General features: G+C 42.8%; 2 protein-coding genes across 2 annotated transcripts in view; both read left to right on the plus strand.

Moving 5' to 3' along the window:
- The window catches only part of LOC120029529 (extracellular serine/threonine protein kinase FAM20C-like), a 65,838-nt gene extending 64,230 nt beyond the window's left edge, over positions 1-1,608 (plus strand). Inside the window, exon 9 of the mRNA XM_038974791.1 lies at positions 605-1,608. Coding sequence (XP_038830719.1) covers positions 605-872 — 268 coding nt within the window. The 3' untranslated portion in view covers positions 873-1,608. The remainder of the gene's footprint in view (positions 1-604) is intronic.
- Positions 1,609-10,565: 8,957 nt separating this feature from the next.
- Positions 10,566-13,109, plus strand: LOC120029515 (forkhead box protein L3-like). The gene is made up of 4 exons (XM_038974770.1): positions 10,566-10,672; positions 11,821-11,922; positions 12,056-12,122; positions 12,578-13,109. Exons 1-4 carry the CDS (start codon positions 10,566-10,568, stop codon positions 13,052-13,054), a joined length of 753 nt encoding a protein of 250 aa, XP_038830698.1. The 3' UTR covers positions 13,055-13,109.

A 13,109-nucleotide genomic window follows, 5' to 3' on the forward strand; every position in this document is an offset into this window, starting at 1 on the left:
TAAATAGCCGACCTTGGCTTCATTCTTGTTCAAACAACATACTTTAGGTGGCAGTATGCACCCTTTCAGTTTGTTTGCTAACTCATAGAAGTAGTAGAAGAAGAAAATGGACTACTTCAAAATGCCTGTGTGCTCACAGACACCATAATGGGACATTATGAAGAAGACCTTACTAATATTGAGTTGCAACCCTTGTTTTTGGCTCAAACCGATGCGCCTGGCATCTACTACCATACCCCGTTCAAAGGCACTTCAATATTCTGTCTTTCCCATTCACCCTCTGAATGGCACACATACACAATCCATGTCAAAATTGTCTTAAGGCTTAAAAATCCTTCTTTAACCTGTCTCCTCCCCTTCATCTTCACTGATTGAAGTGGATTTAACAAGTGACATCAATAATGGATTATAGCTTTCACCTGGATTCACCTGGTCAGTCTAGGTCTTGGAAAGAGCAGGTGTCCTTAATGTTTTGTACACTCAGTGTATATAAAAATTATATCTCTATCATTCTCTATGGGAGTTAATGACTTTATATGAAGTTACAATCATAAAGCGTTAATGAACTTCTTCCATTCCCTCCTGACCCCTCCTGTCTCTCCAGAGTGAAGAAGTCGACCCACCTGCGTCTGCAGCTGCTGGCCAAGGAGGAGTACCAGCTGAGTGATCTGATGTCTGAGTCTCTGCTGAGGGACAAACTGATCCCCATCCTCATCCAGCCCCACCTGGAGGCTATGGACAGACGCCTACGCCACACACTCAACGTCCTGGCAGACTGCATCGAGAAGGAGGGCTATAGTAATGTTGTGGAGGATGACCTGGCGGGGGAGAGGAAAGGGGCTCAGATGCACACATTACCCAGGGGGAGGTAGCTGGGAGGCCTGAACTGTTCTGGAATGGACCATACTGGATTGGACCGAATCGAACCGTACGGAACTAGAGTCGATCAGACTGGACTGGATTGAACTGGATTGGACTGGACCAGATTAAACCGGACTGAACCGGTTTTTACCACCATCCACATAGGCCCCTTAAATAACAGTGTACACCTCCCAACCAATCGATCATCTCCCACCACAGCACCACAGATCATGAAAGTCTTGTGAGAGCCGCTTGTCTTGTTCAGGAGACATTTTTGAATTCAGTGAATTCCAAGACTGGTATTATTCCTTCTGCTGTCAACTGAATATTGTGTTTCTACACATTGTTGGGACCTGTCACAGGTGTGCAAACGATATGCGTATTGGAGATCGATTCTGTGTCTTAATGAACAATTTATTGCAAAATGTTTTATAACTTCTGTTGCTCTTTTACATTGTTGTTGATGTGGTTTAAAAAAAAATAATTTAAGAGATATTTCATTGGAGGGTTTACTGCAAAATGTGTCTTCTGCTTTTCATCTTTCAAGTGCTTCCTGTCCCGAGAGTATTTATTGCATTTCATATTAATTGTTTGAAATAAATGAGACCCACATAATTTTTCTATCAATAGGACTGGGGGCTCTAGTCAATCTGTATCGCTGAAGCTCCCGAGTGGTGCAGCGGTCTAAGGCACTGCATCTCAGAGCTAGAGGTGTCACTACAGACTCTGGTTTGATTCCAGGCTGTATCACAACCGGCCGTGATTGGGAGCCCCATAGGGCGGCGCACAATTGGCCCAGTGTTGTCCGGGTTTGGCCGGGGTAGGCTGTCATTGTAAATAAGAATTTGTTCTTAACTTGCCTAGTTAAATAATGGTTAAATAAATACATGCTCTAGAAATATAAAGTTAATGTCCTATTGAGCTGCCATTTGCAGCGTTTACCATGAATGCAGTTTCCGCTAATGTGGGAACAATGCCTTTAAATTTCAAGCACACTGTAACGCTGAACTTCCACTATACAGATCGAATACAGCCCTGAGTGGTCAGGAGACCAAGAGGGAGAGAGAGAGACTCTACAGATGTGCAGTTCTTAGCTGGTCAAGGAGAGGGCAGCTCTAGTGCATGTACAATAGTGGTCTGCAGGTCAGCTGTTTGTTCACCCGCACCTGCCCACAATTGCTAATAACCCATCCGCAACCGCCCAGCTATGCTGTAGGCTACGGTCAGAGATGGAAGAACGATTTTTTGACAGGGGTGCAGGGTTTTTTTTTAGCAAATATGTTTCTGCTTATAATTACCGACATTTCGGTAGGCTATTTGTTAGTTAACTTGTCTATTATTAGACTATATACATGCTGCTTCACTTTTGTCATTATATGTTGACCTAGAAGACTAAAATAAACCCTTGCTCACTAAAATAATTTCATAAATTGATAGAATGAATGCTTCTATCTATGTAGTTGACATCAGTAAACTTTTCTTTGTAGTCTCTATTTCTTTCCCGAAGCAAAGACGTTTAGGGACTGGGGAGAAAATGCAATAACAAAAAATAAACAGGAAAGATTTTCTATGTAAAATGTCCAAATTATATCAGTAAAGACCGGTTGTAAGGAAATAGAAAGCTGTAAAAATGACCCAAGATGTTTCTGATAAGATTTTAGGTCGGCTTGGATACATATTTGATGTGGTTTCACAGGAGGCTGCTGAGGGGAGAAGGATGCATGATAACAGAGTAAATGGAATGGCAATTAAGGTGCCACCATCCTCCTATGGTTGAAATACTAGGCCTATCAGCTTTTATGATGCTGATAAAAATAGCACCTCTACAGAAGGTCCCTAACTGCAGATTTGGATTCTCTCAAGATGCTCTAAGAAATCAATCATATTTCTCCACCCCTGTTTCCGAGTCAAAATATGGGATACATTTGAATTTGGTGTATTATTTTACTGCAAGAAATGCTTCATTCTGCAGGAGTTAATATTAAGGTTATGTGTAAGGTTATAGACCTACAGTCAGTGTCCAGATTTCAGTTTCCATTTAACCCATATGAACAGTAGGCTACAGTTCAATTGACTTGCCATAAGCCTATTGGAAGTCCTGGTCTTGTGACTGTTGAATTTGTATAGCACGCCTTGAGTGGGCTCCCGAGTGGCGCAGCGGTCTAAGGCACTGCATCTCAGTGCTAGAGGCGTCACTACAGACCCTTGTTTGATTCCAGGCTGTATCACAACCAGCCGTGATTGGGCAACGCACAATTGGCCCAGCGTCGTCCCGGGTTAGGGTTTGGCTGGGTTAGGGTTTGGCTGGGGTGTTCTTTACTGACTTGCCTAGTTAAATAAAGGTTAAATAAAATGTAAAGAATCATCACACATAACATAGCCGGCACTGCAATCATCCTCCTTTACCACTTAAACAACTCTCCATTTCGCAGCTTTTATTTTATTGAATTAAACTCCGACATTATCCTTTTTGCCTCAGTGGATCGACTTTAACTTTTTCTGGCCGTTCCCAAAAGCATTTGGCTATTGGCTTGTAGGCTATTTGGTGGGCATACAGTTAGGCTCTAAAGCTTACGCAATACGCACTAATGCCAGATAGCCTAAAAATAATGAAAAACCTCAGTGTAGTCAATAGATATACATTGCACAAGAATGATACATTTATGGATCTTTGTATGCATTGTTTCCTCATTATTCAACCCGCCCGCCACCCACCCCTACTTCATCCACACAATAGGATGACCCTCAAACCCGCTCGCTCCGCAGATACACTGTATATATATATATACAAAAGTATGTGGACACCCTTTCAAATTAGTGGATTAGGCTATTTCAGCCACACCCGTTGCTGACAGGTGTATAAAATCGAGCACACAGCCATGCAATCTCCATAGACAAACAGTGGCAGTAGAATGGCCTTATTGAAGAGCTCAGTGACTTTCAATGTTGCACCGTCATAGGATGCCACCTTTCCAACAAGTCAGTTTGTCAAAATTCTGCCCTGCTAGAGCTGCCCCGGTCAATTGTAAGTGCTTTTATTGTGAAGTGGAAATGTCTAGGAGCAACAAAGGCTCAGCCACGAAGTAGCAGGCTTCACCATCTGGCAGTCCGACGGACGAATCTAGGTTTGGCGGATGCCAGGAGAACGCTACTTGCCCCAATGCATAGTGCTAACTGTGGCTGTTTTTCATGGTTCGGGCTAGGCCCCTTAGTTCCAGTGAAGGGAAATCTTAACGCTACAGCATACAATGACATCCTAGACGATTCTGTGCTTCCAATTTAGGGGCAACAGTTTGGGAAAGGCCCTTTCCTGTTTAAATTACAACAATTAATCAGATTCAAAGTGATTCACACTACAGCATATCCTCCATTGTACTTTTCTCTTATTTTTCTTTGGCCCATAGATTACTTTATTATTTGAGGATGAATTTAAGATGAAAGTTTAGTCAGTCCTCAATTTTGGTACTAAGAAGCCAAATGTGACACCAAGATTTTTGTAGGATGAATATTCCTTTTGTGTGTGATGTATGTATGATGTCCAGATGTCAATGTTGTCTACAGATATGCAGGATGTACATTTCTTAACTTTCCAACTGCAGATCTGCTTTGCTGGAGAAAACATTTCAGTTACTGTTACTGAAAGTTCATATATATACAGTAGATAAACCTAGTGCCTGTGCAATGATAGAAATACTTGAATGTTTGGGATCATGACTGAAAGGGTATTTATGGGAAATATTATTTCCCGATCAGAAGCTATATACAGTATACGTGTTTCCATACGTCTGTCTGTGTTGATACTTTATGTATAGACGGAGGTATGGACAACATTAGAGGCTGTGGTTCTGACTGCAGCTAAAATGCTTATTTTTCATCAGTTCATTGTTTCTGTGGAGTTTTGTTTGCAACATCGTAAAGGTGCAATAAAACAAAATGTGCATTTAAACGTGTCATTTAACTTTATTAGTTATATCTGAAACATAGAATAGATACATTGAAAAATAATGATGAGACGGGACAAAAAACTTGAACTTGATTCTGATCCTTGTAGGCAGCACAGACACAGAAGTCATTGGCTTTTACAGAAAAGGAATATCTCAGCTGTATTTGTCTGTATGTTCAGACTACAGAGCCTGGTCAGTAACGATGTCTATAGGCCTACTACAGTACTAATGCAGACGGCCCTCAGCGCCTCAACATGAACATGTTTACACTTTCGTCTTGTTGTTTTGATAACCTTTCCCTAGCCCCTCACAGCCCCTGGAATGCCTCCACTATGGTTTATAAATGCATCCAAAGGATTGCTCATGAATGGAGGAAGCCCAGTCTGAGTGTACGCCCCAAATGGCACCCTATTCCCTTTATAGCGCACTTATTTTGACCAGAACCCTATTGGCCCTGGTTAAAAGTAGTGCACTATAAAGGGAATATGGTGCTATTTGGGATGCGTTCTGAGACAAACATCTAAGGGACAGGGACCACAGGCCTAACTAGGGTAATCAGCCCCACCGCAGACAGGCGGCAGAGGAAACATCGTCATGGGAATGAGCCAGGGATCCGACCAACAGGACACCTTATCTGATCCTGATCCCACTCATTTACCCCTGCACTGCCCCGATGAAGGGACCGTAGAATAGAATTGCTAAAGCAAATAGACTGGGCATAGTTCTGGAATCTGGTTCTAATTCTATGATAGAGTGACTCTCCTTGTTTGATCACGTGGGTAGTCAACCCAGGCCCTGGATTTGCTCCTGAAAACGGCGGTGCAATTGATTTCACTGCATCACTAATGAAAGGGAATTAGTGTACTTGCATTTTAGAATAGATCTTGGGTTTTGGCAATTAGAGTAACTGGCTAATCACTTTATTTGCTAAATAATGTTGAGGGAGACCAACCGAAGGTCACAGCGGTCAGTGACATACAGAGAGGATATGCCATGGCTCCAAATGTAAAGACAATATATTTGATAGAGATGTGGACACTTCATTGTTTCAAATGGGTTGACACCTGATTAAACACACCACATTTGCTGGTATGGGCCAACCTTGGCTGCCAGCAATTAGGGTATAGCTGTGCATTTTCCAAATAAAACAAAATAGCTAAAATAATTTTGTTTCAAAATGTGCCCAATTCCATGATCTAAGAATAGTTGTATTTTATTTGGACATGGACATCTAAAATGTTCAATCTTATTTGCCACTTTAAAATTGACCGGAGTGTTGACCCTTTCTTTGCCCCATTAGTATCGAAGGAGTAAACACAAAATTGCATTTTTAAACTGTTCTGGTCGCATCGATAGAAGAACACAAAGGGTCTCTACAACAATTAATCTACTGGATCACAGCAGGCCACACACGGAGTCCTCGCGCCCGCGGGCTGTTTTCTCCGGTCTCCGTCCGCTGCCGGGAGAGACCAAAATGCCCCGTTAGGAGCCCTTCAGAACACACATCCCCTCTTTTAGTCACGGAAACACAATTTATGGCCATTATACAGCATTATAGATAGCATCTACAAAACTATCCTTGTTGACTAAAACGTCTGTGACACAAGGAAACCCCCACAACCCCCCCAAAAAAAAATAACTGGTTGCGGAAAAAAAGTCGGACAAGCACAACATACCCCAACACAACATACCCCAACACAACATACCCCAACACAACATACCCCAACACAACATACCCCAACACAACATACCCCAACACAACATACCCCAACACAACATACCCCAACACAACATACCCCAACACAACATACCCCAACACAACATACCCCAACACAACACACCCCAACACAACATACCCCAACACAACATACCCCAACACAACATACCCCAACACAACATACCCCAACACAACATACCCCAACACAACATACCCCAACACAACATACCCCAACACAACATACCCCAACACAACATACCCCAACACAACATACCCCAACACAACATACCCCAACACAACATACCCCAACACAACATACCCCAACACAACATACCCCAACACAACATACCCCAACACAACATACCCCAACACAACATACCCCAACACAACACACCCCAACACAACATACCCCAACACAACACACCCCAACACAACATACCCCAACACAACACACCCCAACACAACATACCCCAACACAACATACCCCAACACAACATACCCCAACACAACACACCCCAACACAACATACCCCAACACAACATACCCCAACACAACATACCCCAACACAACATACCCCAACACAACATACCCCAACACAACATACCCCAACACAACATACCCCAACACAACATACCCCAACACAACATACCCCAACACAACATACCCCAACACAACACACCCCAACACAACATACCCCAACACAACACACCCCAACACAACATACCCCAACACAACATACCCCAACACAACATACCCCAACACAACATACCCCAACACAACATACCCCAACACAACATACCCCAACACAACACACCCCAACACAACATACCCCAACACAACATACCCCAACACAACATACCCCAACACAACATACCCAACACAACATACCCCAACACAACATACCCCAACACAACATACCCCAACACAACATACCCCAACACAACACACCCCAACACAACATACCCCAACACAACACACCCCAACACAACATACCCCAACACAACACACCCCAACACAACACACCCCAACACAACACACCCCAACACAACACACCCCAACACAACACACCCCAACACAACATACCCCAACACAACACACCCCAACACAACACACCCCAACACAACACACCCCAACACAACACACCCCAACACAACACACCCCAACACAACATACCCCAACACAACACACCCCAACACAACATACCCCAACACAACACACCCCAACACAACATACCCCAACACAACACACCCCAACACAACATACCCCAACACAACATACCCCAACACAACATACCCCAACACAACATACCCCAACACAACATACCCCAACACAACATACCCCAACACAACATACCCCAACACAACATACCCCAACACAACATACCCCAACACAACATACCCCAACACAACATACCCCAACACAACATACCCCAACACAACATACCCCAACACAACATACCCCAACACAACATACCCCAACACAACATACCCCAACACAACATACCCCAACACAACATACCCCAACACAACATACCCAACACAACATACCCCAACACAACATACCCCAACACAACATACCCCAACACAACATACCCCAACACAACATACCCCAACACAACATACCCCAACACAACATACCCCAACACAACATACCCCAACACAACATACCCCAACACAACATACCCCAACACAACATACCCCAACACAACATACCCCAACACAACATACCCCAACACAACATACCCCAACACAACATACCCCAACACAACATACCCCAACACAACATACCCCAACACAACATACCCCAACACAACATACCCCAACACAACATACCCCAACACAACATACCCCAACACAACATACCCCAACACAACATACCCCAACACAACATACCCCAACACAACATACCCCAACACAACATACCCCAACACAACATACCCCAACACAACATACCCCAACACAACATACCCCAACACAACATACCCCAACACAACATACCCCAACACAACATACCCCAACACAACATACCCCAACACAACATACCCCAACACAACATACCCCAACACAACATACCCCAACACAACATACCCCAACACAACATACCCCAACACAACATACCCCAACACAACATACCCCAACACAACATACCCCAACACAACATACCCCAACACAACATACCCCAACACAACATACCCCAACACAACATACCCCAACACAACATACCCCAACACAACATACCCCAACACAACATACCCCAACACAACATACCCCAACACAACATACCCCAACACAACATACCCCAACACAACATACCCCAACACAACATACCCCAACACAACATACCCCAACACAACATACCCCAACACAACATACCCCAACACAACACACCCCAACACAACATACCCCAACACAACATACCCCAACACAACACACCCCAACACAACATACCCCAACACAACATACCCCAACACAACATACCCCAACACAACATACCCCAACACAACATACCCCAACACAACATACCCCAACACAACATACCCCAACACAACATACCCCAACACAACATACCCCAACACAACATACCCCAACACAACATACCCCAACACAACATACCCCAACACAACACACCCCAACACAACATACCCCAACACAACATACCCCAACACAACATACCCCAACACAACATACCCCAACACAACATACCCCAACACAACATACCCCAACACAACATACCCCAACACAACATACCCCAACACAACATACCCCAACACAACACACCCCAACACAACACACCCCAACACAACATACCCCAACACAACACACCCCAACACAACACACCCCAACACAACACACCCCAACACAACATACCCCAACACAACATACCCCAACACAACATACCCCAACACAACATACCCCAACACAACATACCCCAACACAACATACCCCAACACAACATACCCCAACACAACATACCCCAACACAACATACCCCAACACAACATACCCCAACACAACATACCCCAACACAACATACCCCAACACAACATACCCCAACACAACATACCCCAACACAACATACCCCAACACAACATACCCCAACACAACATACCCCAACACAACATACCCCAACACAACATACCCAACACAACATACCCCAACACAACATACCCCAACACAACATACCCCAACACAACACACCCCAACACAACATACCCCAACACAACATACCCCAACACAACATACCCCAACACAACACACCCCAACACAACACACCCCAACACAACACACCCCAACACAACATACCCCAACACAACATACCCCAACACAACATACCCCAACACAACATACCCCAACACAACATACCCCAACACAACATACCCCAACACAACATACCCCAACACAACATACCCCAACACAACATACCCCAACACAACATACCCCAACACAACATACCCCAACACAACACACACTCTTTAAAGAGTTAGGCTAAAGAAAAAAATAGGAAGAGAGAGATGGAGATGTAAGGAGGTTGTTTGTTAGTATTGGATTAGTTGTTTAAATCATGTTAGGTAGATTAGACTATAAAAAGAAACAAACCAAACATAAAGTCAACAATCGAAATAGTCTATAGACCACCCAGATTGAAGCGAGACAGAGATTAGTCTAGCTACCAGTTGATCACGCCCCGGGTTCAGACGTTCACGTGGACAAGCTGCATGCGTTGGGCTGGCCAAGTCATTTGGTGCATGGCATGTCTTATCGGCGCTAGCCTAGCCTACCTGGGGACCAACCCAACTGTGAGGCAGTCGATGAGGAGGAGAGTGGGGGTTCCAAGAGATCTATTCATCACCAAGGGGGAAGGTATACTTCATTCAGTATAGCCACCACTATGAGTAGAGTATGTTAGAGTAGAGTAGAAGAACATTCTCTGTAAAGAAAACAACTGCTTGGTACTATTGGTCTAAATTTGGAGGGTGGTAAAAACGGCAATTTATTTGTTAATTAGATGAAGCAGTCCTATAATAGCCAGTGTGGAAGTGTAGACATGTTTGATAACTCGCAGTATCCATATAACTGCTTCAACTATGATGGAGATGGATACCCTTCCTGCAGCACGGATGAAGACAAGAAGATGTGTCGACCTGCTTACAGGTAGAATGCTTATGATTCATATAATGGAATTAGTATATTATATCATTGTTATATTTTTAAATAATGGAAGCATTATTCATGATCTAAGATATTATGTCTTTAAGATATTACATTATTATTATTACTGAAAAAATACAAAACAAATTCATATTGTTTTTGTATTTTATAGACCATAATATAAATCACAAATGAATGCAATGCAAGCCATTTAAAATCTAAAACCTAACTACCAAATGTTGTTGTATTATTTGAATCAGATGATTGTGGAATCTCAACACTATCCAAATTAAATTGGTATCATAATTAAGAATATTAGACCACTTTCCCTGAATGTAACTTTAATCAGTCTTATCAAGATATTATTGGGCAGGGTTGGGTAGGTTACTTTCTAAGTGTAATATTTTAAGGTTACTAGTTGCCTGTCCAAAATTGTAATCAGTAAAGTAACTTTTGGATTACCAAAACTCAGTGATGTAATCTGATCACTTTTAGTTATTAAAAAAAATGACTTTCCCTTTAAGCATCATTAGAAGAAGACAAAATGGATCCATCAAACACGTTTGGTGTGTCCTCCATGACTTGTGGTCAGACTTCAATTTTAATTTTTTATTTAACCAGGCAAATCAGTTAAGAACAAATTATTATATACAATGACAGCCTACTCCAGCCAAACCCAGGCCAATTGTACGCCGACCTATGGGACTCCCAATCACAGCTGGATGTGATACAGCCGGGATTGGAACCAGGTATTATAGTAATGCCTCTTGCACTGAGATGCAGTGCCTTGGACCGCTGTGCCACTCGGGAGCCCATAAAAGCCTGATCAGGTGGAACAAAGCTAAACATATGCCTTCTTTCAATGCTGAATTGAATGTTATTGAGGAAACAGAAAGGTTTCATAATGTATTTTTGAATTTAAAAGTAAAAGTAATCATCTAGTTTTTCAAAAGTATCTGTAAACTGATTATAATATTTTTGCTAGTAATGTAAGTGATTGCAGTTTTTTGTCATCAGATTACATGTAACTGATTACATGTAATAATTTACTCCCCAACCCTGTTCTTGGGAATATCAATGTGAACACCAAGAAATATTAATTCAAATAAATCTTTGTGCTTTTTGTAACTCTGTCTGCCCTCTCTCTTCAGTTACATAGCGTTGATAGCCATGGCCATCCAGCAGAGTCCAGAGCACCGGGTCACCTTGTCAGGGATCTATGAGTTCATCATGAAGCGCTTTCCATACTACAGGTCAGGAGCTTCACATGTCTATTTAACTTCACATGTCTATTCAACGGTCATTTTCCTTAAAAAGTGGCTGGATACCTTTCACAAATTCAGTTTGACAGAGTAGTGTATGTACTGTTTCCTTTATCCACTACAGGTCTAACCAGAGAGCATGGCAAAACTCCATACGACACAACCTCTCGCTCAACAGCTGCTTCATTAAGGTAAAGGACTTTTTAACATATGTTGTGTGATGATAGTTGATAACTTGATCAAGAATCATTATCAAACAGAGTAAGATACACATTTTATTACTTTCTTCGATATTAGTTTAACTTTATATCAGTCAGAAGAAAACAAGTAAGACTATAATATTTTATCCTCGTTGATTAAATATTGTATGAAACGTTTAAAATATATTACAATAATAAGGTCAGAAATGAGACAGTGAACAGTCATACACGTTTACATGCACATTTACAAATGTACTGTATGAATTTTAACCGAATGTGTCTTTTGCACACAGTTGACTATAAGCAAAAAGGGTAACAGACAAAATACTGTTTCAATACAGTACTGTATGTTGCTTTCACATTTGAGCGTGATCACAAATAGGCTATTATGGGTTTATTTCTACTTTCTTATTGTGTTTTATTTTATTTTACCTATATTTCTTTAGGTTCCCCGTACGGAGGGAAACGAGAAGGGGAAAGGCAACTACTGGACATTCGCCACCGGCTGTGAGTCCATGCTTGACCTCTTCGAGAACGGCAACTTTCGGCGTCGCCGGCGCCGACGCAACATGAAAATGGGTTTCAGAGAGCCTGGGGAGCCTTTCCTCCCAGTAGACAATAACAAGAACAATAACATCAACAACCAACACGGCGGCTCCACCAGGCGGTCCGATCCTAACCCTAACCCCAAACCAGACTCCTTCTGCCCCATCAGCCCTGACCACAGACCAGGTCACCACACCCCCCTCAACCCAAACCAGCAGGATAAACCAGAACCGGAGATTAAATTCAGTATTGACTACATCCTCTCCACCCCCAACCCCCCTTTGCCGGGCTTCAGACCCCCACGTAGTGGTACAACAGGGGCCCCCATACACGCTCTGGAGCCCCAACACCTGAACCTGCACTTCTGGACCATGTGAGTGTCATAGCCTTGCCTATAAAGAGAGATACTTCATCTGAAAGACTGGATGGTTT

This window comes from Salvelinus namaycush, chromosome 35 (genome assembly GCF_016432855.1).
Source record: "Salvelinus namaycush isolate Seneca chromosome 35, SaNama_1.0, whole genome shotgun sequence".
Lineage (NCBI taxonomy): Eukaryota > Metazoa > Chordata > Actinopteri > Salmoniformes > Salmonidae > Salvelinus > Salvelinus namaycush.